The following is a 27005-nucleotide window of genomic DNA, read 5'->3' on the forward strand; positions in this document are numbered from 1 at the left end:
TAAAATCTGAATATAATTTAAGACTCCAGAATAAACATATGCATTGGGTAGATGCAGTACAACAATCTGTATTTCTGAACTTGCGATATTGTAGTCCACATCCATTCTTAAGTAACACACACATAGAATCAGCGCAAAAAAAATCCACTCAGCCTTTTCAGATTTTCAAGCAGCTTCTGGTGTTTCCTGATGGAGCTTCTTATTACACACATAGCTGTTTAGCTTTACCAAACATCATCCACGCAAAGCTTTTGTGTTCTAGATGAATGGAAATAATAAAGCACTACATCCCAGCCTATGCCATTAATATAGTGATCAGTCCATGCCCATAGGTGCGCTATACTCAACATCCCTAGATTTAGAATTAACCAACTCTCTACGGATTTCGTTGGATATTTGTGGATGGTTGTGGATTCGTAATAGTTCCAGTAAGGCCTCTTTCTGCTCTGAGGACATATCTTCTTTATATCGCTGGCAAAGTGCAAGAAGACTCTGATGCCAAAGTACTGGCAGTTCTCTACGATCTGTGCGGAACACCAAGAAGTGGAAGACAAGAGCGTCAAGAACTCGGAAAGGAAGAGCATACTTCTTATCTATCAGAAGCCGCAGGAAGATACTGTTTGCTCCATTATACGTCATCTCTGCAATCTTCAGCATGGCAGCACTGTACAGGAAGCAAAAGAGATGAGTTAGCAGAAGAGACTAGAAGACAACTTCCAATTGTTATGATCTGAAACTAACTATAACTTGCAGATTTATCATTGAGACTAATAGATATAACAAAAGTAACTTATTTCATTTCATTGTGATTTTTGTTCTACATGACCAGTCCTAGAAATACTGCAGTTATCACATGGGCTGATATAGCACAGAGTCTTATATAGGAAGGATAGGTTTGTGTTATACTATGGCATCACTATACACTCTCACTCTCCCCAGAAGACAAGGACCATTACTCACCAGCACCTGCACAATGTTTCACCCCAACTCTCCTGCAATCATGAATATTGAGCATTTGTATAATTTTTGTTGGGTCAGAGATGTAGAGATGAGGGAGCCGGAACAAGGGCCGGGTTCCAATGATGGTACCGTTGGCTTTGGATCCTGCTGTCTTCACAGTCTGTAGGAAAAGTGGAGACAGCCCGAGTCCTGTCCAACTCAACCGGAAGTAGGCCGCAACAAAAACCCCAGGTCCGTACTGGATCCCCACAGGCAAAGCCCCGTACGCAATGGATCCAGGTACCGCCCAGGCTCTGCGCGACCGCCAGCACAGGACTTCAAAAAGGATGTCTGGTACACAAGTCGGCCGGGAGACCCGCGCACGTCCCCTTCACGACCAGGGAATGGTGCGAGGAACCCGCTGGCCATCCCTTACCTTTGGATGCAAGATCCTCCAGCCACCTTCTTGAGAAGGAAGGGGGCCGAACCTCGATCCTGCTGGAGAGGTAAAAAATGTTGTCTTCAGGGGACAGAGTTAACTCCTGTGGTGCTGTCGTAAAGGTGAGGAGAGAAAACAAGGATGCAGCCTATGGCCTAAGCTGCACCCATATTTTCCAGGTGGGACTTGGGCTGCCTCCACCTTCCGACCATAGCAGGCAGACAGCTGGGTTAAAATGCAGATGGTCCAGGTTCGTACTTGGTCTGCTAATCTCTAGTCATGTGGTATACAATCAGACCCCCAGTTAATGAGTTGCTTTCCTTTGTAGGGTTAGTATAAATTTTTTATTTTTTTTTGGGGGGGGGGGGGGGGGGGGGGGGGGTTTGGAGGAGTGCGTCTTTAAGTACCGGGCTGTTTTGGATTAATTGGCTTGTCTGTCCTTGCAAATACTTGTATTCTTCATCATATGACATCTTTGAAGAGTCTATGGTTAGGACTCTGTGCTGTGTGGGTTTGTTCTTTAATTATCTCTCTTGAAATCTATGCATAAATTGACAACAGGGTGTTATCCTTTTCCTTGTCAAAGGGGTGTATCCCAACAGTCTGACTCGCAGCGCTGATTGCACAGTATGGGGGACACTTCCCATTGACAAGAACAACAGTAACAGACAGTTATCAATTTGTTTTTTCATGATGAACAACAGAGAAACAGAAAGAGTGTTAGCTGACTGGACAAGTCTCCCATAGATGATATACATCCATACAACTAACTGACAACCAATGGGGTTTAAAGGAGAAGTCCGGCGGATTATAAAATCCTGTAGCCGACAGGGGAGAAATAGATTATAAGTAGAGATGAGCGAACCTGGAGCATGCTCGAGTTGATCCGAACCCGAACTTTCGGCATTTGATTAGCGGTGGCTGCTGAACTTGGATAAAGCCCTAAGGCTATGTGGAAAACATGGATATAGTCATTGGCTGTATCCATGTTTTCCAGACAACCTTAGAGCTTTATCCAAGTTCAGCAGCCCCTGCTAATCAAATGGCAATCCTTCGGGTTCGGATGGACTCGAACCCTAACCCGGTTCGCTCATCTCTAATTATAAGTACTAACTTACCTCTCCCCGTGCCCGAAGTGAGCAGTAGGACCCCCCCCGAGTTGTGATCACTGTGTTGAAAATGCCTGTCCTGGTTGATGGACTGGCCACTTACATAGCTGAATGGCCAGTCCATCAGCCTCTGGTGAGTGGCGGGGCCGGCTGCTGGCTTTGGGATCTCCGGAGCTGACGCGTCACAACCCGGCTGATGAGTGGCCTCTCAGCTATGTAAGCAGCCAGTCCATCAGCCGGGACAGGCCTTTTCAACACAGTGATCACAACTTGGGGGGGGGGGGGGGGGGGTGTCCTACTGCTCACTTTGGGCACGGGGAGAGGCAAGTTAGTACTTGTAATCAATTTCCACCCTTCCCATGCTTGCTGCCAGATTTAATAATCCGCCAGACTTCTTTAAAAGAAAACAAATAAGAAAAACCTAAGGCTGCAGCCAAAAAGTTCTGCACCGTACCTTGAGTGAAGAACTGGAATTGAGCATTTAGTCAGGATACTTCCAATGATAACAGCTTCTCTCAATGTACAGGTTCCAGATTCACACAGAGGTATGAGGATTCCTGGATGGAAAGTTACAGATTACAAAGTTGTCAAAACAGCAACGGCATAAATATATTTTATAACTTGTTATACTTGTAAAGTGTATGTGGCAGCCTGAATCAGGCTGTGGACTATACTTTCCAGCATCCTTACTGGGTGCCACACTTACCTTTGAACCAAGCACCAGGTTTGAATAGAGCCTTTTTAAGAGCCATGTAAAGGTGGAAATTGAGGCGCTTGTACTCGGCAATGTCATCTCGCACACGTGGGAGCAAAACCAAGTTGTAAAAGCGCTGTGCCATACGTTCAGGCAAGTTAGAAGAAAAGATTCTGGCAAGAAAAAAATAAAAATTATATATAACTCTTGAACGTAAGACTGTATAAAAATCATGTTTTTATGTCGCCATATTTGAACAGCAATAAGTTTTTTCTGTCAGCTGAACTGTGCAAAGGCTTCTTTATTGAGGAGCGAGTTGACCTTTTCATTACTATGTACCCCCAAAATGTTCAGGAAGCAGGATAAACAGGATTTAAACAAAAAAATTGATTTTTTTTTTTAGATTGTTTAGATTCTTGACCATATAGAAACAATATTTCTGTATTTCTATGCACTATGCCTGCCAGGCAACCTATGGGGACATGTAAAAAGATGGCAGCCCTGGGGCCTTCATCAGGGAGAAATGGGATGACAGGGGGAGCACCATCACTTTGTCTGGCCACACACATGCAGAAATAATCACTGACTGTCATCTAACGGTTTAATATCCAACTTTTAAGCGTTAACTGTGATATATACAATTCCTCCGCCTACACCACACTGGACATGTACATTAACTCCTTGCGACAGTGCCACATATGTCACACGATAAGAAAGGTTACAGCATACCGTGTAGCCTGGTACATTGCTGCAGCAGACCACGACTCAGGTTCAGTAATGTACAGGATCTGCTCCCAGTTTGCCAAAGCTGGCACAATCTTGAAAGCTTTGGGTAGCTTACCACTTCGGTATGTGGATAACACCTAAGAATAGATAATAAAAGTTATTTTACCATACACAGGATAGTATGGAAAGAATATGCTACAACGTATACAATCCACTTTCATTAATCCAGTATTATAGATTAGCAAATAGTCATAGTCCGCTGTTCAGATAGAGTCCATAGGCCAGATGCCCCTCCAAACAGTGTAAACCTACTTCTTTTACACCTTTGTATACTTCTAACACTCTGGGATCAAGTTGTGGCATTGGTCTTCCGGACACCTCCGACACTGCTGACTCCACTTCCGTTTGCTTCTCAGTGATTTTTTCCATGATAATATCAGCAAGTGTTCGCCTAAAACAAAGAAAAAAAAAAAAAAAAAAAAAATCTCATTTAAACATTGATTAGTTCTGCATGACCGTGACGGGTAAGGCTGAGTTCACACTACATTTTTGTAATCTGTTTTTTTTTTTCATCCATTTTTGCAAAAAAACTGATGGTAAAAACAAATGCATGTGTGCATCTGTTTTCTGTTTTGATCTGTTTTTCCATTGACTTCCATTATTATAAAAAAAAAAAAAAAAAAAAAATCAAAGCACATCCGTTTTTGTTTTTTTTTACGATTCACAAAAACATAGCTGACCTTACTTTTGTGTATGTTAAAAAAAAACCATGCATTTTGATCTATGGAAAAACGGATCAAGATAGATGCACACAAATGCATCCTTTTTTTATTGCAAAAACGTAGTGTGTACTCAAGGTTTTTAGCTCCACATTTTGTGCAATGTAGATATTATAACTCCAACAAAAGCCTAATAAGCATTAAAAGGCAAAAACAATACACTGGTCCGACACTACTGCTAATATCATAGGATTTTATGCTTTTAGAGTGCCTTCACACGTAAAGGATCTGCAGCGAATTTCATGTGAAATCCGATGTGGATCCAGTGCCATTAATCCCTATGAGAACACATACTCGCAGCAGGATTGACATCCCACTGAAAAATATGTGATTTAACCCCCCGTAGCCCGCAGCCGAAAGCACCTGCTTTGGCACCGCGGCTGCATGTGAGGCTCCCGGCTCCGGCATCCAGTGGATGGCAGCACTAATTGGCTGAGCTGGAGTGGAGTCGGAAGCCTCACATGCAGCCTCGGCGCAGAGCAGGCAATGTATGCCCTCGGTGGTGGGCTGCGGGGGATTAACTCACATACTTACAGTGGGAAGTCAATCATGCTGCGAGTATGTGTTCTCATAGGGATGAATGGCACTGGATCCGCTGCAGATCAGTTACGTGTGAAGGCACCCTTAGACAATCCAGCACCTAACTTGACAAGTTCATTACACCAACATTTTGGAGCAAAGTAAGGCCTTATGCACAAGTTCAGTGTTTTTTTTCAAGTCCATAGATCCACCCATACAATCTTCTAAAAATTACGAATTGGGCATATGTAGTGCATCACACTAGGTCCGCACTAGAACTTGTCCTTTTTTTCAGGATTGGTTTGCATCCTTGTAATCTACTGATGGTGTGAATAGCCGAACAAACCACAATGTGCACTAACTGGAAAAAGGAAATATGGATCCGTAGATTACGGGACATGTGAATAAGGCCTAACTGGTGTAAAGTAGAACTATCTTAGTTGCCCCTAGCAACCAATCAGATTCCACCTTTCATTTTTCAAAGAACCTGTGGGGAATGAAAGGTGGAATCTGATTGGTCAAACTGGTGTAAAGTGAAACTGGCTCAGTTGCCCCTAGCAACCAATCTCCTCCTAAGTCTTAAAATATATTTTAAGACTTAGGAGGAGATTGTAGATCAACTTAATCAAACAGCTTTGAGATACTGATAGATTTGGCACAGCTGAAGACTTTCTAAAAGCGACCATACACGTTCAATAACTGTCCTCCCCATACACGTACATGGCCAAAAGTTCTCTATGAGGTAGGGAGGAGTACGCCACTTACAAGACTGCCATTAAAATGACTTTGTACCCACAATCTGAACCCCCCCCCCCCCCCCCCCCCCCCCAAACCACTAGTACCTTCAGATAACTGCTTTTAATCAAAGATCTGTCCTGGGGTTCGTTCGGCAGGTGATGCAGTTAATGTCATAAAAAACTACTTTTAAACTGGCAGCCCCATGCCCTTTGGTTTGTGTATGCCCCGTGCCCTCCTCTTAGTTTGTGTATACATTAGGCTAGCACAACCTCGCCATCCCTCCTCCACCATTTTTCCTATTCCTCTGCAGTGAAAACTACACAGCTGCTTAATGATCCAGCCCATGTCCCGGGCTGACACAGCTGATGAATAGGAGGCGATCTGCCTGGAGCATTCCTAATATTGAGGAGGGCTGGGAGGAGGGACAGAGAGGGTGTGCCAGACTAATGCAAACACAATGTAAGCCACAGTTTATGCCTCCACCATTATTGTAGCCGCCTTTGGACCTGTTCTATTTTATCAACATCCTTGTTGTAGGTGAGGTCTCCACCTGGACACGGTATTCCAGATGTGGTTTCACCAGAGCTCTATACAGCGTGATCACAATAACCCTCTTCCTACTGGCTATACAGCCCAGCATACCTATATATACATACACATATATATACATACACACATATATATATATATATATATATATATGTGTATGTATATATAGGTATGCTGGGCTGTATAGCCAGTAGGAAGAGGGTTATTGTGATCAAGCTGTATAGAGCTCTGGTGAAACCACATCTGGAATACCGTGTCCAGGTGGAGACCTCACCTACAACAAGGATGTTGATAAAATAGAACAGGTCCAAAGGCGGCTACAATAATGGTGGAGGCATAAACCGTGGCTTACATTGTGTTTGCATTAGTCTGGCACACCCTCTCTGTCCCTCCTCCCAGCCCTCCTCAATATTAGGAATGCTCCAGGCAGATCGCCTCCTATTCATCAGCTGTGTCAGCCCGGCACATGGGCTGGATCATTAAGCAGCTGTGTAGTTTTCACTGCAGAGGAATAGGAAAAATGGTGGAGGAGGGATGGCGAGGTTGTGCTAGCCTAATGTATACACAAACTAAGAGGAGGGCACGGGGCATACACAAACCAAAGGGCATGGGGCTGCCAGTTTAAAAGTAGTTTTTTATGACATTAACTGCATCACCTGCCGAACGAACCCCAGGACAGATCTTTGATTAAAAGCAGTTTATATATATATATATATATATATATATATATATATATATATACATATATATATATATATATATATTATATATATATATACACATACACACACACACAGCCCAGCATACCATTATATATATTAGGGCTGGGCGATATTGACCTAAATCAATATTGCGGTAAGGATAATTGAACAATAATTATGACACACCCTGTTTGCAAGCCATGCCCATTTGGCATGTCAAACTGGCGATTTTGTTTCAATAATTTTTTTTTTAACCCTTTGAGGACCAGGCCCAAAATGACCCAGTGGACCGCGCAAATTTTGATCTTAGTGTTTCCGTTTTTCCCTCCTCCCCTTCTAAGAGCTCTAGCACTTTCAGTTTTTTATCTACAGGCCATGTAAGGGCTTATTTGTTACAGGAATAGTTGTACTTTGTAATGGCGTCATTCATTTTACCATAACATGTATGATGGAATCCCAAATATATTATTTATGAAGATATAAATTGGTGAAATCGCAAAAAAGAATGCAATATGGTAACGTTTGGGGGGTTCCTGTGTCTACGTAATGCACTATATGGTAACAGCGACATGATACAATTATTCTATAGGTCAGTCCGAACACAACCATATGCAGGTTTACACAGATTCTCTAATGTTATATATGTATTTTTTTATGAAATCCTTTTTTTTGGCAATTAATTATAAATAAAATGGGACTATTGTGACGCTTATAACGGTTTTATTTTTTCACCTATGGGGCTGTATGGGGTGTCATTTTTTCCGCCATGATCTCTAGTTTTTATTAATACCATATTTGTGAAGATCGGACGTTTTGATCACTTTTTATTAATTTTTTTATATATATAATGTAACATAAAATCGGTAATCTGCGCACTTTTTCCCCTCTTTTCGTGTACGCCGTTCACCGTTCGCAATGACGCTTGTTATATTTTAATAGATCGGACAATTACGCACGCTACGGTATATTATATGTTTATCTATTTATTTATTTTTATATGTTTTATTTATATAATAGGATAGGGGGGTGATTTCAACTTTTATTGGGGGAGGGGTTTTGGGGTAGTGTGTTAGTGTTTTTAACTTTTTTTTTTTTTTTTACACATTTGAAGTCCCTTTGGGGGACTTTTACATACATTACTTGGATTTATACACTGATGAATGCTATGCCATAGGCATAGCATTGATCAGTGTTATCGGCGCTCTGCTCATTGAGCCTGCCTGTGCAGGCTTAGAGTAGCAGAGCGCCGATCGGACCGCATGGAGGCAGGTAAGAGACCTCCAGCAGTCCGTTTTACCGATCGGGACCCCCGCAGTCACACTGCGGGGGTCCCGATCGGTAAGTGACAGGGGACTCCCCCTGTCACTTACACTTAAACGCCGCGGTCGCGCCGCGATCGCGGCGTTTAAGGGGTTAATGACACGCGGCAGCGCGATCGCTGCAGCGTGTCATTGCCGGTGAGGTCCCGGCTGCTCACTGCAGCCGGCCCCCACCTGCTATGAAGCGCGCTCCGCTCCGGAGCGCGCTTCATAGCGGGAATAACACCCAGGGCGTACAGTTACGCCCTAGGTCGTCTGGGGACAGACTTCCATGGCGTAACTATACGCCCTGGGTCGTCTAAGGGTTAAAAAGGAACTCACTGAGCAGCAACACAAGGCTGGGCTGTTTACTCTATAGTTATTATCATTTGTCATTATTAGGGGGTCTCAGAAGAGACCTGGACATGTATAACCAGGTATACAGCCATTACAGGACGTGTATATACAGGTATACAGCTATGTTCCCACTACAGGATTATTATATACAGGTATACAGATATGTACACAATACTGGACGTGTATATACAACTATAAAGCCACTACAGGACATGCATATAGAGGTATACAGTATGTAGTACATAGCTGTATACCTGTATATACACATGTCCTGTATGGTGCAGTCCTTAGGATCTAACTGAGGAAAATATTCCCCCTCGTGTCATCTGTTTTTATACTGGAAAGTCCAAGGCTGGTATATCCCACAAGCTGCACCATATTATATATATATATATATATATATATATATATATATATATATATATATATATTACACACACACACACACACACACACACACACACACACTGAGGCTATGTTCACATCGTTGTCACATTCCATCATCAGTTACAGAAATAAAATTTTGGAACCCCACAGCCCCCCTGTCTGTCATTGGGGTTCATCAGGTGCAGGTGGTGTTCATGTGTGGCTGGATCCTGCACTGTTCGAAAGCGAAAACTTGGACACAGGTGTGAATAGAGCCTTAGCGAGTCAGCTGATCACAAGAGTACAATAAAGTGTCCAGATCACAAGTGGTCCAATCCCATGTAAACAAAGCTCCAGCTCCTGCTAACTGTCTGTGCTGTCCCCAGAAGGCCATGTGATAGCTTCACGCCCCTCTATCTCCAGCGGCACTCGGGGACCTCTCCCTGTAACTGCGCGCAGCCTCCTCCCCAGCATCAGCAAGGCACCTGTTGGTGTCAGTGCTCGGTTCACCGCTGGTCCCCGCATCACGCCTCAAAGCAGGGGATCTTGGACGCGGTCCAGTGTCTGGAGGCCACTTGCGGTCCTCGCTCCGTGATGTCAACCCCCCCAGCAGTTCTATGACTCCATTAGAAGTTGGGACCGGCCGGCTAGAGCATCATAATCCTGGAGATGCTGGGCGGGGGGACAAAGCTTATCTCCTGTGACAGGATGGAGGCAAGGGAGCGTGGCCCGGGTCCCCCAGCACTGCATGCTGTATATAGAAGATGCTGTGAGACCGGGAAGCTCCGTGTGAGAGCGGCCGGAAGGGGAGTATGATCTGTCTGTGTCCTGGGGCGACGGGATGAAAATACGGCAGATACTGTCCTGGCGAAGTTGAGGTCTGTTAATCGACGCCAGAGACGGTATCGGTATTTTCATGGTATACCGCCCAGCCCTAATATAATATAAAATTATATTATATATATATATTTTAATATATACACACACACAGCCCAGCATACCACATATATATATATATATATATATATATATATATATATACACACACACACACACACAGAGTCCAGCATATCATAATATATATATGTATATATACAGCCCAGCATACCATTATATATATACAGCCCAGCATACCTATATATGTATACACACCCTAGCATGCGATTTGCTTTCCCCACCGCCTGGTTGCACTGGAGACTCATTTTAAGGCTGTCAGAAATCACTACCCCTAAATCCTTCTCTTCTGAAGTCTTTCCCAAAACAGACCCGCCGATCAGATACTGAGATAGAAGATTCCTCCTGCCCAAGTGCATTATTTTACATTTGGAAACATTAAACTTCAATTTTCATTGCTTGGACCACTTATCTAGCAAGCCAAGTCATTTGTCATATTACTGACACCTCCAGGAATATCAAGCACACTTTTGTGTCATCAGCAAACAGACAAACTTTACCTACCAAACCTTCTCCTATGTCACTTACGAATATATTAAAAAGAATAGGACCCAGACCAGACCCTTGTGGCCACCAATTGTAACCAGTCTCTTCTTGTTAGGAGTGTTTCTTTGTGTATTGTGAATATTAGTTAGAAACATAGAAGATGTCAGCAGAAAAGACCACCTGCTCCATCTAGTCTAGTTGTGAGTAGTTCAGGACATGGAGGCTGGAGACTGGCTGCATCCACAGTACACACAGGAGAAGCTGCTTTATATCTTTCCTTATTCCCTCAGAAGTTGCCCTGGGATCAGGTAGGACATTAAGAAGAAGCTGCGGAGTCAGTGTGATAAATAACTCCCCTGGTATATGACCGGCCATTTATGAAGGAGCAGGAGTCGATGTCTGATAAAATTCAGGAGTCAGGGTTGGGGCTTCCTGCTTCCACAGCCCTGCTAACAACCATTGTTCCATGTGTTATGGGGAAAGATTTCAGGTCATTCTCAAAAGCACTTGTTAGGAGTTGTTTATAGGAGAGAAGAGAAAACTGCTTTGTCTAATAGAACCCCAAGTCTAGTATACAAACTAGTACACATGCAACTCCAAAGGAGAAGATGGAGATGTGTGAAAAATGAAGACACAGACAGCATGGACTGTATAGAGAACAAGATAGAACGCAACCTTAAAGTGTCACTGTCATTTGCGAAAACTTTTCCCAGGTCATAGAAGAAACAGATTGGCTGGTCTCCCTGAGTTCAGCAAACGACAACACTGCCGGCTGCTAGTGAAAGCGCTCAATGCAGTGAAGTCCTAGGTGAATTGCCCCCTGGAAAACATGAATATACAAAAGAGCAGCCCGTGGAGCTTCATTGAAGAGTCTCAAAACACAGGACTAGCCAGATATCCCTCCGGGAAGGACCCAGCCAAGGGGCGGCTCCTGTAAGGAAACCACCAAATCCACCATATTAAGTGGCCCTATAAGTCAGTGTAATGACAAGGGTTTATCCCTTGTCATTACACTCCCATCTCTCGTTCTTACACTCAGACCCAGACTGATCTAACCTTCAGACATGTGAAAAGTTTTTACAAGTGAGCGGTACAATTTAAAAATATTCATTGTAAATGTCATTGTAATCAAGACACGATTGATACATTTTATAGTGAAACAATGCTTCAGAAATTTAAAGATATGAATGAATTCCTCACCTTAGTGGAGGATTTTTGCTCATAAACCTTTCGATGGCTTTCTCATCCTCAGGGTTCACCTCCACGTCCTCGCTGTAGTGTCCTGTATCCAATGATGCAGCCTTCTCCAGCGTCGGCCACTCCTCATCCTCAGAGTCAGAATCATTGCTTTTCTTCTTGTAATCTACGGATCAGACATAGCGATATTATCACGAGTGACACTGAGCCATAGCCATCAGTTACCATCCTTCGGATACTCTACACACCTTCTGATCTCAGCCAAGGAACCAAATGCACATACACTGGAATATTAGCCAACCATTAACAGCTTTCTGGTCAGCGCTATATGAACACCAAGACCTAAAATGTTCCCCGGTCTGTGCAGCTCTGCGTTGTCCCCTCGCTACAGGCAGCACATAGAGCCCCTCCTCCTCCCCTCGCTACAGACAGCACATAGAGCCCCTCCTCCTCCCCTCGCTACAGACAGCACATAGAGCCCCTCCTCCTCCCCTCGCTACAGACAGCACATAGAGCCCCTCCTCCTCCCCTCGCTACAGACAGAACATAGAGCCCCTCCTTCTCCCCTCCTACATACGGAACATAGAGCCCCTCCTTCTCCCCTCCTACATACGGAACATAGAGCCCCTCCTCCCCCGCTACATACAGAACATAGAGCCCCCCCTCCTCCCCTCCTACATACAGAACATAGAGCCCCTCCTCCCCCGCTACATACAGAACATAGAGCCCCTCCTCCTCCCCTCCTACATACAGAACATAGAGCCCCTCCTCCCCCGCTACATACAGAACATAGAGCCCCTCCTTCTCCCCTCCTACATACAGAACATAGAGCCCCTCCTCCTCCCCTCCTACATACAGAACATAGAGCCCCTCCTCCTCCCCTCCTACATACAGAACATACAGCCCCTCCTCCTCCCCTCCTACATACAGAACATACAGCCCTCCCTCCTCCCCCGCTACATACAGAACATACAGCCCCTCCCCTCCTACATACAGAACATACAGCCCCCCCCCCGCTACATACAGAACATACAGCCCCCTCCCCGCTACATACAGAACATAGAGCCCCTCCTCCCCCGCTACATACAGAACATAGAGCCCCTCCTCCTCCCCTCCTACATACAGAACATAGAGCCCCTCCTCCTCCCCTCCTACATACAGAACATAGAGCCCCTCCTCCCCCGCTACATACAGAACATAGAGCCCCTCCTCCCCCGCTACATACAGAACATAGAGCCCCTCCTCCCCCGCTACATACAGAACATAGAGCCCCTCCTCCCCCGCTACATACAGAACATAGAGCCCCTCCTCCCCCGCTACATACAGAACATAGAGCCCCTCCTCCCCTCCTACATACAGAACATAGAGCCCCTCCTCTTCCCCTCCTACATACAGAACATAGAGCCCCTCCTTCTCCCCTCCTACATTCGGAACATAGAGCCCCTCCTCCCCCGCTACATACAGAACATACAGCCCCTCCTCCCCCGCTACATACAGAACATAGAGCCACTCCTCCTCCCCTCCTACATACAGAACATAGAGCCCCTCCTCCTCCCCTCCTACATACAGAACATAGAGCCCCTCCTCCCCCGCTACATACAGAACATAGAGCCCCCCCTCCTCCCCTCCTACATACAGAACATAGAGCCCCTCCTCCCCCGCTACATACAGAACATAGAGCCCCTCCTCCTCCCCTCCTACATACAGAACATAGAGCCCCTCCTCCCCCGCTACATACAGAACATAGAGCCCCTCCTTCTCCCCTCCTACATACAGAACATAGAGCCCCTCCTCCTCCCCTCCTACATACAGAACATACAGCCCCTCCTCCTCCCCTCCTACATACAGAACATAGAGCCCTCCCTCCTCCCCCGCTACATACAGAACATACAGCCCCTCCCCTCCTACATACAGAACATACAGCCCCCCCCCCGCTACATACAGAACATACAGCCCCCTGCCCGCTACATACAGAACATAGAGCCCCTCCTCCCCCACTACATACAGAACATAGAGCCCCTCCTCCTCCCCTCCTACATACAGAACATAGAGCCCCTCCTCCTCCCCTCCTACATACAGAACATAGAGCCCCTCCTCCTCCCCTCCTACATACAGAACATAGAGCCCCTCCTCCTCCCCTCCTACATACAGAACATAGAGCCCCTCCTCCCCCGCTACATACAGAACATAGAGCCCCTCCTTCTCCCCCGCTACATACAGAACATAGAGCCCCTCCTCCTCCCCTCCTACATACAGAACATACAGCCCCTCCTCCTCCCCTCCTACATACAGAACATAGAGCCCTCCCTCCTCCCCCGCTACATACAGAACATACAGCCCCTCCCCTCCTACATACAGAACATACAGCCCCCCCCCCGCTACATACAGAACATACAGCCCCCTCCCCGCTACATACAGAACATAGAGCCCCTCCTCCCCCACTACATACAGAACATAGAGCCCCTCCTCCTCCCCTCCTACATACAGAACATAGAGCCCCTCCTCCTCCCCTCCTACATACAGAACATAGAGCCCCTCCTCCTCCCCTCCTACATACAGAACATAGAGCCCCTCCTCCTCCCCTCCTACATACAGAACATAGAGCCCCTCCTCCCCCGCTACATACAGAACATAGAGCCCCTCCTTCTCCCCCGCTACATACAGAACATAGAGCCCCTCCTTCTCCCCCGCTACATACAGAACATAGAGCCCCTCCTCCTCCCCTCCTACATACAGAACATACAGCCCCTCCTCCCCCGCTACATACAGAACATACAGCCCTCCCCCCCTCCGCTACATACAGGACACACTCCGGGGCTCCTTCCCCGCTTGCAGAGCGCCCCCTCCCCTCCTACATACAGAACATAGAGCCCCTCCTCCTCCCCTCCTACATACAGAACATAGAGCCCCTCCTCCCCCGCTACATACAGAACATACAGCCCCTCCTCCCCCGCTACATACAGAACATAGAGCCACTCCTCCTCCCCTCCTACATACAGAACATAGAGCCCCTCCTCCTCCCCTCCTACATACAGAACATAGAGCCCCTCCTCCCCCGCTACATACAGAACATAGAGCCCCCCCTCCTCCCCTCCTACATACAGAACATAGAGCCCCTCCTCCCCCGCTACATACAGAACATAGAGCCCCTCCTCCTCCCCTCCTACATACAGAACATAGAGCCCCTCCTCCCCCGCTACATACAGAACATAGAGCCCCTCCTTCTCCCCTCCTACATACAGAACATAGAGCCCCTCCTCCTCCCCTCCTACATACAGAACATACAGCCCCTCCTCCTCCCCTCCTACATACAGAACATAGAGCCCTCCCTCCTCCCCCGCTACATACAGAACATACAGCCCCTCCCCTCCTACATACAGAACATACAGCCCCCCCCCCCCGCTACATACAGAACATACAGCCCCCTCCCCGCTACATACAGAACATAGAGCCCCTCCTCCCCCACTACATACAGAACATAGAGCCCCTCCTCCTCCCCTCCTACATACAGAACATAGAGCCCCTCCTCCTCCCCTCCTACATACAGAACATAGAGCCCCTCCTCCTCCCCTCCTACATACAGAACATAGAGCCCCTCCTCCTCCCCTCCTACATACAGAACATAGAGCCCCTCCTCCCCCGCTACATACAGAACATAGAGCCCCTCCTTCTCCCCCGCTACATACAGAACATAGAGCCCCTCCTCCTCCCCTCCTACATACAGAACATACAGCCCCTCCTCCTCCCCTCCTACATACAGAACATAGAGCCCTCCCTCCTCCCCCGCTACATACAGAACATACAGCCCCTCCCCTCCTACATACAGAACATACAGCCCCCCCCCTCCTACATACAGAACATACAGCCCCCTCCCCGCTACATACAGAACATACAGCCCCCTCCCCGCTACATACAGAACATAGAGCCCCCTCCCCGCTACATACAGAACATAGAGCCCCTCCTCCTCCCCTCCTACATACAGAACATAGAGCCCCTCCTCCTCCCCTCCTACATACAGAACATAGAGCCCCTCCTCCTCCCCTCCTACATACAGAACATAGAGCCCCTCCTCCTCCCCTCCTACATACAGAACATAGAGCCCCTCCTCCCCCGCTACATACAGAACATAGAGCCCCTCCTTCTCCCCCGCTACATACAGAACATAGAGCCCCTCCTCCTCCCCTCCTACATACAGAACATACAGCCCCTCCTCCTCCCCTCCTACATACAGAACATAGAGCCCTCCCTCCTCCCCCGCTACATACAGAACATACAGCCCCTCCCCTCCTACATACAGAACATACAGCCCCCCCCCGCTACATACAGAACATACAGCCCCCTCCCCGCTACATACAGAACATAGAGCCCCTCCTCCCCCACTACATACAGAACATAGAGCCCCTCCTCCTCCCCTCCTACATACAGAACATAGAGCCCCTCCTCCTCCCCTCCTACATACAGAACATAGAGCCCCTCCTCCTCCCCTCCTACATACAGAACATAGAGCCCCTCCTCCTCCCCTCCTACATACAGAACATAGAGCCCCTCCTCCTCCCCTCCTACATACAGAACATAGAGCCCCTCCTCCTCCCCTCCTACATACAGAACATAGAGCCCCTCCTTCTCCCCCGCTACATACAGAACATAGAGCCCCTCCTTCTCCCCCGCTACATACAGAACATAGAGCCCCTCCTCCTCCCCTCCTACATACAGAACATACAGCCCCTCCTCCCCCGCTACATACAGAACATACAGCCCTCCCCCCCTCCGCTACATACAGGACACACTCCGGGGCTCCTTCCCCGCTTGCAGAGCGCCCCCTCCCCGCTACATACAGAACATAGAGCCCCTCCTCCCCCACTACATACAGAACATAGAGCCCCTCCTCCTCCCCTCCTACATACAGAACATAGAGCCCCTCCTCCTCCCCTCCTACATACAGAACATAGAGCCCCTCCTCCTCCCCTCCTACATACAGAACATAGAGCCCCTCCTCCTCCCCTCCTACATACAGAACATAGAGCCCCTCCTCCTCCCCTCCTACATACAGAACATAGAGCCCCTCCTCCTCCCCTCCTACATACAGAACATAGAGCCCCTCCTCCTCCCCTCCTACATACAGAACATAGAGCCCCTCCTCCTCCCCTCCTACATACAGAACATAGAGCCCCTCCTCCTCCCCTCCTACATACAGAACATAGAGCCCCTCCTTCTCCCCCGCTACATACAGAACATAGAGCCCCTCCTTCTCCCCCGCTACATACAGAACATAGAGCCCCTCCTCCTCCCCTCCTACATACAGAACATACAGCCCCTCCTCCCCCGCTACATACAGAACATACAGCCCTCCCCCCCTCCGCTACATACAGGACACACTCCGGGGCTCCTTCCCCGCTTGCAGAGCGCCCCCTCCCCGCTACATACAGAACATAGAGCCCCTCCTCCCCCGCTACATACAGAACATAGAGCCCCTCCTCCTCCCCTCCTACATACAGAACATAGAGCCCCTCCTCCTCCCCTCCTACATACAGAACATAGAGCCCCTCCTCCTCCCCTCCTACATACAGAACATAGAGCCCCTCCTCCTCCCCTCCTACATACAGAACATAGAGCCCCTCCTCCTCCCCTCCTACATACAGAACATAGAGCCCCTCCTCCTCCCCTCCTACATACAGAACATAGAGCCCCTCCTCCTCCCCTCCTACATACAGAACATAGAGCCCCTCCTCCTCCCCTCCTACATACAGAACATAGAGCCCCTCCTCCTCCCCTCCTACATACAGAACATAGAGCCCCTCCTCCTCCCCTCCTACATACAGAACATAGAGCCCCTCCTCCCCCGCTCCTACATACAGAACATAGAGCCCCTCCTTCTCCCCCGCTACATACAGAACATAGAGCCCCTCCTTCTCCCCCGCTACATACAGAACATAGAGCCCCTCCTTCTCCCCCGCTACATACAGAACATAGAGCCCCTCCTTCTCCCCCGCTACATACAGAACATAGAGCCCCTCCTCCTCCCCTCCTACATACAGAACATACAGCCCCTCCTCCCCCGCTACATACAGAACATACAGCCCTCCCCCCCTCCGCTACATACAGGACACACTCCGGGGCTCCTTCCCCGCTTGCAGAGCGCCCCCTGCAGGCACTCACCCAGCACGGTGGTCTTCTGCTTGGGGACCAGGCTGCCGGCCCCGTGCTCAGTCTCCAGCTCTTCCTGCTGGATCCGGGCCTGCTCTAGGATCCTCCGCGACAACTTCTCGTCCACGTAGCGGTCCTCCTCCGCCTCCTCGGGCCCTTGTCCCCGCCGCTTCCCCCGCACGGTCGGCCTAACTGCCCCATCCTGCAGAATCTGCTCCGCCAGCGCCACATGCCGGGAGGCCGAGCCGCGGGAGCTCCGCTGTTTCGGCATTTTCACACACGTGTGGCACAGCAGCTACAGCGCATGCGCCTTGTCAAAGCCTCACAGCACAAATACCCATAATCCTTCCGTGTCATAGTACCCTCCCCATACTGTCACAACCATTTTGTTGTAGCCAAAATGGCGTCCGACTTGTGAATGTGCGCCACGTGACAGCTGACGTCATCTCCGAGCGCCGGCCCGAGAACAACATGGGGGTTACATGGTGAGGACAGTGCAGATGTCTGTGTGATGGTACATGGTGAGGACAGTGCAGATGTATGTGTGATGGTACATGGTGAGGACAGTGCAGATGTCTGTGTGATGGTACATGGTGAGGACAGTACAGATGTCTGTGTGTTGGTGGTACATGGTGAGGACAGTACAGATGTCTGTGATGGATGGTACATGGTGAGGACAGTACAGATGTCTGTGTGATGGTACATGGTGAGGACAGTACAGATGTCTGTGTGATGGTACATGGTGAGGACAGTACAGATGTCTGTGTGATGGTACATGGTGAGGACAGTACAGATGTCTGTGTGATGGTACATGGTGAGGACAGTACAGATGTCTGTGTGATGGTACATGGTGAGGACAGTGCAGATGTCTGTGTGATGGTACATGGTGAGGACAGTACAGATGTCTGTGTGATGGTACATGGTGAGGACAGTACAGATGTCTGTGTGATGGATGGTACATGGTGAGGACAGTACAGATGTCTGTGTGATGGTACATGGTGAGGACAGTACAGATGTCTGTGTGATGGTACATGGTGAGGACAGTGCAGATGTCTGTGTGATGGTACATGGTGAGGACAGTGCAGATGTCTGTGTGATGGTACATGGTGAGGACAGGGCAGATGTCTGTGTGATGGTACATGGTGAGGACAGTACAGATGTCTGTGTGATGGTACATGGTGAGGACAGTACAGATGTCTGTGTGATGGTACATGGTGAGGACAGTACAGATGTCTGTGTGATGGTACATGGTGAGGACAGTGCAGATGTCTGTGTGATGGATGGTACATGGTGAGGACAGTGCAGATGTCTGTGTGATGGTACATGGTGAGGACAGTACAGATGTCTGTGTGATGGTACATGGTGAGGACAGTGCAGATGTCTGTGTGATGGTACATGGTGAGGACAGTACAGATGTCTGTGTGATGGTACATGGTGAGGACAGTACAGATGTCTGTGTGATGGTACATGGTGAGGACAGTGCAGATGTCTGTGTGATGGATGGTACATGGTGAGGACAGTGCAGATGTCTGTGTGATGGATGGTACATGGTGAGGACAGTACAGATGTCTGTGTGATGGTACGTGGTGAGGACAGTGCAGATGTCTGTGTGATGGATGGTACATGGTGAGGACAGTACAGATGCTGTCTCCTGATTGGAACAGATCTAAACACTTAGACCCAGACGGATCAAAATTTGTGACCTTTGAAGAGGTCCTTCCACACGGAGCTGTCATTGTCTTCTCCATCTACTAGTGTCACATGATGCTCTAATGCTGTACAGATCACTTTACTGCAGCCTTCTCTTATCACTACAGAGACAACAGTAAGTGTCAGCTTAGTTTTGGCCCCAGTTGTGAGAATGAGAACTGCAAGATCTCAGGATTATTTTATAATATACATAGAAGAATGGAAAATTAGAGGTACAGCTAGAAGGATTGAGTGGTACTGTGCCTCTCTCCTTGGATGGCATTCTCATCTATTAGTCTGTGGAGTGATGGATATCTACTCTCCGATCGGAGAGCAGATAGCATTGCTTTGCCCTCCCCCTTGCTGTTTCTCAGGATCCCAGCAGGTCTCAGCAGTGAGCCTCGTTGCTATCAGTAACTTCCTGCGTCCTAGGATCTCAGCAGTGAGCCCTTTTGCTATCAGTAACTTTCTGCGTCTCAGGATCCCATCAGGTATCAGCAGTGAGCTCTGTTGCCATCAGTAACTTCCTGCGTCTTAGGATCCTGGCAGGTCTCAACAGTGAGCTCAGCTGCTATCAGTAATTTCCTGCGTCTCAGGATCCCAGCAGGTCTCAGCAGTGAGCTCCTTTGATATCAGTAACTTCCTATGTCCCAGGATCCCAGCAGGTCTCAGCAGTGAGCTCCGCTGCTATGAGTTACTTCCTGCATCTCAGGATCCCAGCAGGTCTCAGCAGTGAGCTCCGCTGCTATGAGTAACTTCCTGCGTCTCAGGATCCAAGCAGGTCTCAGCAGTGAGCCCCATTGCTATCAGTAACTTCCTTCGTCTCAGTATCCCGGCAGGTCTCAGCAGTGAGCCCCGTTGCTATCAGTAACTTCCTGCGTCTCAGGATCCCGGCAAGTCTCAGCAGTGAGCTCCACTGCTATGAGTAACTTCCTGCGTCTCAGGGTCTCAGCAGTGAGCCCTGTTGCTATCAGTAACTTCCTGCATCTCAGGATCTCAGCAGTGAGCGCCGTTGCTATCAGTAACTTCCTGCATCTCAGGATCTCGGCAGGTCTCAGCATTGAGCTCCGCTGCTATCAGTAACTTCCTGCCTCTTAGGATCCCGGCAGGTCTCAGCAGTGAGCTCCGCTGCTATCAGTAACTTCCTGCGTCTTAGGATCCTGGCAGGTCTCAGCAGTGAGCTCTGTTGCTATCAGTAACTTCCTGCGTCTCAGGATCCCAGCAGGTCTCAGCAATGAGTTCCATTGCCATCAGTATCTTCCTGCGTCTCAGGATCCCGGCAGGTCTTAGCAGTGAGCTCCATTGCTATCAGTAAATGATGACATGGTGAAAACTACTGTAAATGTTTTGTAACGATTTAAGGATTTAAAGGAATTACATATTTCTTGCAGGGACACATGCATTTTGGAAAAAAAATTATGTGTGCTCAGAAAAAGCTCTTGTATTTGAAGTTGTACCTTGTTTTTGGTCCCAGGTGCACATGATAACACTGACTGTCCTTTGTTCAGTGTCACACAGGTTCCTTTAGCAGAAGGGAAAAGTGTACAGCAAACGGTTGAAATCCTGACTCGCAAGCTGGAGCAGCTGGGGGCGGAGAAACAAGGGACGTTCTATGTGGACTGTGAGACCTACCACACTGCTGGGACCAACGTGGGAACAACAGGTACTGGGAACCTCCCATTATACAGACCTATCTGTCATTTAGCAGCTCTGTAACATAGGAACATCTCTGGGGTAGGGAGCTATGTGCAGAACTGGAGCCCCCAACCCCTGTCCATCTCTGGGGTATGGAGCTATGTCCACAACTGGAGCCCCCAACCCCTGTTCATCTCTGGGGTATAGAGCTATGTGCAAAACTGGAGCCCCCAATCCCTGTCCAGTCTAGAGAGGCTGCCACTCACCATCATGTTCTGGTGGGGACCAAACAGAGACGGGGGAGTTATAGACACAGTGTAGATCACTGTGGTACAATGCAGAATTTCATTTCTTAGTGGTTTCTTCCTACCACATGTTTACCAGGTCGGAGGAAGGTGTTTGTGGTGGTGGGGGTGTTTCTAGAGATATATGTGAGTCCCAGAGGTGGGTACTATGCATATGCTGTACATCAGTGTTTCTCAACCTTTTCAAGCCAAGTACCCCCTTGCGACAAGAAGCTCCAGCCGAGTACCCCCAAGGATACGATTGATTATATATAATCTTAGCCAAAAATATGTGTATACACTTAAAGCGCTACAGTGTGTGCTTAAATGATGGAGAAGAGGTTTCCTGAGAGATACTGTGCTATAAAAATATTATCATAATATATCTTATGTAAAGTACGTAAGTAAATAGTAACAATGGTCCATTCAAGCAGTTTAAAGCGTAACTGTCATTTCAGGGTCATTTTTTGGAAAACATTAAATATCAACAGAACAAGCGATTTTAAGAAACTTTGTAATAGGTTTTATAAACCAAAAGAGTTTCCTTCTGTACTGAAAAAGCAATCTCCCAGCCCCCCCCCTCACTGCAGAAGAAGCAGGATTTCTGTGTCCATTATGTGGCTATGGAGAGGGGAGGGGCTGTTAGGAGTGAGTGAGCACGGAGCAGTCCTGCACAGCACAACACCCTGCAATCTTCTCTCAGTAAGTTCATAGATAAGCACTGACCTTTCTGACCCCAGAATCCTGCGGTTTAGGTGCCCAGACAGTCTACAAACAGCTGACCTTCATGTCACCTCTTCCTGCTCCCTCATCTCCCTCGGCCCCTCCCCCCTCCATAAGGATAGAATGGAGAGAGCAGAGCCCGTCTTCACTGGCTTCTCTGTAATGAAGACGTGTTTGCCTGATAATGCACAGATAAGAAGTCAGGGGGGGAGGCTGGGAGATTGCTTCTTGAGTACAGAAAGAGGCTTTTTTGGCTGATAAAACCTATTACAGAGTTTCTTAAAATCGCTTATACTACTGATTTCTGCAATAAAAAAAAAATATGATAGTTACGCTTTAACCCTTTTGAGGACCAGGCCCAAAATGACCCAGTGGACCGCGCAAATTTTGATCTTTGCGCTTTCGTTTTCCCCTCCTCCCCTTCTAAGAGCTCTAGCACTCTCAGTTTTCTATCTACAAGCCATGTAAGTGCTTGTTTGTTACAGGAATAGTTGTACTTTGTAATGGCGTCATTCATTTTACCATAACATGTATGATGGAATTCCAAATATATTATTTATGAAGATATAAATAGGTGAAATCGTAAAAAAGAATGCAATATGGTAACGTTTGGGGGGTTCCTGTGTCTACGTAATGCACTATATGGTAACAGCGACATGATACAATTATTCTATAGGTCAGCCCAAACACAACCATATGCAGGTTACACAGATTCTCTAATGTTATGTATGTATTTTTTTTTATGAAATCCTTTTTTTTGTCAATTAAATATTAATAAAATGGGCCTATTGTGACACTTATAACGGTTTTATTTTTTCACCTACGGGGCTGTATGGGGTGTCATTTTTTCCGCCACGATCTCTAGTTTTTATTAATACCATATTTGTGAAGATCGGACGTTTTGATCACTTTTAATAGATTTTTTTAAATATATAATGTAACATAAAATCGGAAAAAATTTTTTCCTTGGGGCACCCCTACTAAATAATGTTCCACAAAATAAGAAAACCGTCATACAGTGACTCACAGGTGACGTCTTCTTTGATCTGAGGAGTCACTTTCCGTTTTCCTCTCCATCCGCCATGATGATTTCTTCCAGCTACTTTTCATCTCTTCAGAACCTGCAAGACAAACAATTTAGGCTCCGCACATTTCTAGCAACTTCCTTTCCTTTCTCCCTCCTGTCGGCTCCCAAAGTAACTGCGCTGTTTGGTGTTATGTTCAGTAAAGCGAGTAGGAATGTGGGATGCCCCCTGTATGTAGGATCCCCTGCTGTGATGAACTAATAATGCCCCCAGAGGTGCCCCCATGAACTAATAATGCCCCCAGAGGTGCCCCCATGAACTAATAATGCCCCCATGAACTAATAATGCCCCCAGAGGTGCCCCCTGTGAACTAATAATGCCCCCAGAGGTGCCCCCATATACTAATAATGCCCCAGGGGTGGCCTCCATATACTAATAATGCCCCCAGAGGTGCCCCCATGAACTAATAATGACCCCAGAGGTGCCCCCATGAACTAATAATGCCCCCAGAGGTGCCCCCATGAACTAATAATGCCCCCAGAGGTGCCCCCATATACTAATAATGCCCCCAGAGGTGCCTCCATATACTAATAATGCCCCCAGAGGTGCCCCCATATACTAATAATGCCCCCAGAGGTGCCCCCATATACTAATAATGCCCCCAGAGGTGCCCCCATATACTAATAATGCCCCCAGAGGTGCCCCCATATACTAATAATGCCCCCAGAGGTGCCGCCATATACTAATAATGCCCCCAGAGGTGCCGCCATATACTAATAATGCCCCCAGAGGTACCCCTATATACTAATAATGCCCCCAGAGGTGCCCCCCATGAACTAATAATGCCCCCAGAGGTGCCCCCATGAACTAATAATGCCCTTAGAGGTGCCCGCATGAACTAATAATGCCCCCAGAGGTGCCCCCTATGAACTAATAATGCCGCCAGAGGTGCCCCCATAAACTAATAATGCCCTCAGAGGTGCCCCCATGAACTAATAATGCCCCCAGAGGTGCCCCCATGAACTAATAATGCCCCCAGAGGTGCCCCCATATACTAATAATGCCCCAGTGGTGGCCTCCATATACTAATAATGCCCCCAGAGGTGCCCCCATATACTAATAATGCCCCAGGGGTGTCCTCCATATACTAATAATGCCCCCAGAGGTGCCCCCATGAGCTAATAATGCCCCTAGAGGTGCCCCCATATACTAATAATGCCCCCTGCTCTGCCCCTGAAAAAAAAAAAAATATCCTCCTCACCTAATCCGCACTGTGTGGCTGCAGACAGAAGCTCTCATCCTCTTCGGGCTCCATCTTGCGAGCCGCGGGGACGGGACTTCCGGCAGGCGTGATGACGTCACATCATCACGCCTGCCGGAGAGGCATGAAGTGCCGGCAGCCTATGGGAGGGAATACAGGAGCAGGACGCTGACACTTCCTGCTCCTATATTCTGCTTACTTTAATGTTCCGCCCGCTCATAGTGCGGGCGAAACATGAAAGTGATCCGTGCATCCCGAGAAGCTGCGCGGCCGCAGCTTCTCGGGATGCTTAAAGAGACAGTGCAAATTTCCCACCGGGATCCTGCGGCACCCCTGGCGGGTTCTCCCAGCGCCCCAGTGTGCCGCCGCACCCCGGTTGGGAAACGCTGCTGTAGTGCATAGTTGTTGGGGTTCTGTATACCCACAATGTATAGTTTTTAGGGGTCTCGCATATCTGTAGTGCATAGTTGGGGGGGCTGTATACCTATAGTGTATAGTTGGGGGGGTCCTGTATACCTGTAGTGTATAGTTTTGGGGTCCTGTATACCTGTAGTATATAGTTGGTGGAGGTCCCGTGCACCTGTAGTGTATAGTTTTGGGGTCCTGTATACCTGTAGTGTCCTGTATACCTGCAGGGTCGTATTTACCATTAGGCACCCATGGTCTGGTGCCTAGGGTAGCACCTTGCAGAGGGGCAGTGCCCTCCCGTTCAGACTTGCCAGAAAATCTGGTGTCTTTTCCAGGGGGGTATGGCGGTATTGGTCAGGTTTGGTATAGTGGTGTTATCCAGTCACAGTATGGCGGTATTGGTCAGGTCTGGTATAGAGATGTTATCCAGTCACAGTATGGTGGCATTGGTCAGGTGTGGTATGGCAGTGTTATCCAGTCACAGAATGGCAGTATTGGTCAGGTCTGGTATGGCAGTGTTATCCAGTCATAGTATGGCGGTATTGGTCAGGTGTGGTATGACAGTGTTATCCAGTCACAGTATGGCGGTATTGGTCAGGTCTGGTGTGGCGGTGTTATCCAGCACAGTATGGTGGTATTGGTCAGGTCTGGTGTGGCAGTGTTACCCAGTCACAGTTTGGTATACCTGTAGTGCCCTGTATATACATGTACTGTATAGATGGAGTAGGGGGTCCTGTATATACATGTACTGTATAGATGGAGTAGGGGGTCCTGTATATACATGTACTGTATAGATGGAGTAGGGGGTCCTGTATATACATGTACTGTATAGATGGAGTAGGGGGTCCTGTATATACATGTACTGTATAGATGGAGTAGGGGGTCCTGTATATACATGTACTGTATAGATGGAGTAGGGGGTCCTGTATATACATGTACTGTATGGATGGAGTAGGGGGCCCTGTATATACATGTACTGTATGGATGGAGTAGGGGGCCCTGTATATACATGTACTGTATAGATGGAGTAGGGGGTCCTGTATATACATGTACTGTATAGATGGAGTAGGGGGCCCTGTATATACATGTACTGTATAGATGGAGTAGGGGGTCCTGTATATACATGTACTGTATAGATGGAGTAGGGGGTCCTGTATATACATGTACTGTATAGATGGAGTAGGGGGTCCTGTATATACATGTACTGTATAGATGGAGTAGGGGGTCCTGTATATACATGTACTGTATAGATGGAGTAGGGGGTCCTGTATATACATGTACTGTATAGATGGAGTAGGGAGTCTACCAGTTATTACTGTGGATGTTGTGAGGCAGCTTCCCTAGCAACCATTGCTCCCTGTGAAAATGAAAGCAGTAATCCTATTGGTTGCTAAGGCTCCAACTGCCGTGTCTGCTGCAGCTAATTATATCACCTGTGTTTGCAGTGAGGAGATTTTCCCATTCATCTCTATGGGGCGCCGCTCTTTCCCCTCCCCCTCCCCTCCTGTACATCTGGCGGGGACGGGACCTTCGCAATAACCTTCCCGGGCACCCAATGTATCTGTGTGCCAAATTTAGGGTCAAACGGTTAAGGCGTTTGGAAGTCTATAAGGGACAGACAGACAGACTTTCATTTTTATTATATAGATGGTGTAAAGTGAAACTGGCTCAGTTGCCCCTAGCAACCAGTCAGATTCCACTTTTCATTACTCTCAGACTATTTGGAAAATGAATGGTGGGATCTGATTGGTTGCTAGGGGCAACTGAGCCAGTTTCACTTTACACGTTTTATGTTTGCTAAATCTCCCTCTAAATTTGTATTTTTCATGGTTCTTTTTATACTTTATTAAGTATCGAAATGGTATCGAGCATCAAAATAAATAAATTGGTGTTGTTATCAAACTGAAAATTCTGCTATCGTGACCTCCCCAATTCCTACAGTCTGGTGTCTCCATCTGAAAGAGCTGTGGTCATACTGCAGCCAT

At 47.7% G+C, this 27005-nt stretch overlaps 2 protein-coding genes across 3 annotated transcripts in view; one reads left to right on the forward strand and one right to left on the reverse strand.

Moving 5' to 3' along the window:
* On the reverse strand, positions 1-18407 carry BYSL (bystin like). Its single transcript, XM_069946004.1, has 7 exons — positions 18008-18407; positions 11855-12017; positions 4220-4358; positions 3911-4044; positions 3194-3354; positions 2942-3044; positions 1-664 (listed from the first exon to the last, which is right to left on the reverse strand). Exons 1-7 carry the CDS (start codon positions 18264-18266, stop codon positions 316-318), a joined length of 1308 nt encoding a protein of 435 aa, XP_069802105.1. The 5' UTR covers positions 18267-18407; the 3' UTR covers positions 1-315.
* Positions 18074-27005, forward strand: part of MED20 (mediator complex subunit 20) — a 27200-nt gene continuing 18268 nt past the window's right edge. Inside the window, exons 1-2 of one of the 2 annotated variants that reach the window (XM_069946006.1) lie at positions 18074-18480; positions 21193-21347. In XM_069946006.1, coding sequence (XP_069802107.1) covers positions 18467-18480; positions 21193-21347 — 169 coding nt within the window. In that variant the 5' untranslated portion in view covers positions 18074-18466. Of the gene's footprint in view, positions 18481-19686; positions 19821-21192; positions 21348-27005 lie in introns of those variants that run through there. The other variant, XM_069946005.1, reaches the window with a different exon arrangement.

The sequence above is a fragment of the Dendropsophus ebraccatus genome, chromosome 11 (genome assembly GCF_027789765.1).
Source record: "Dendropsophus ebraccatus isolate aDenEbr1 chromosome 11, aDenEbr1.pat, whole genome shotgun sequence".
NCBI lineage: Eukaryota > Metazoa > Chordata > Amphibia > Anura > Hylidae > Dendropsophus > Dendropsophus ebraccatus.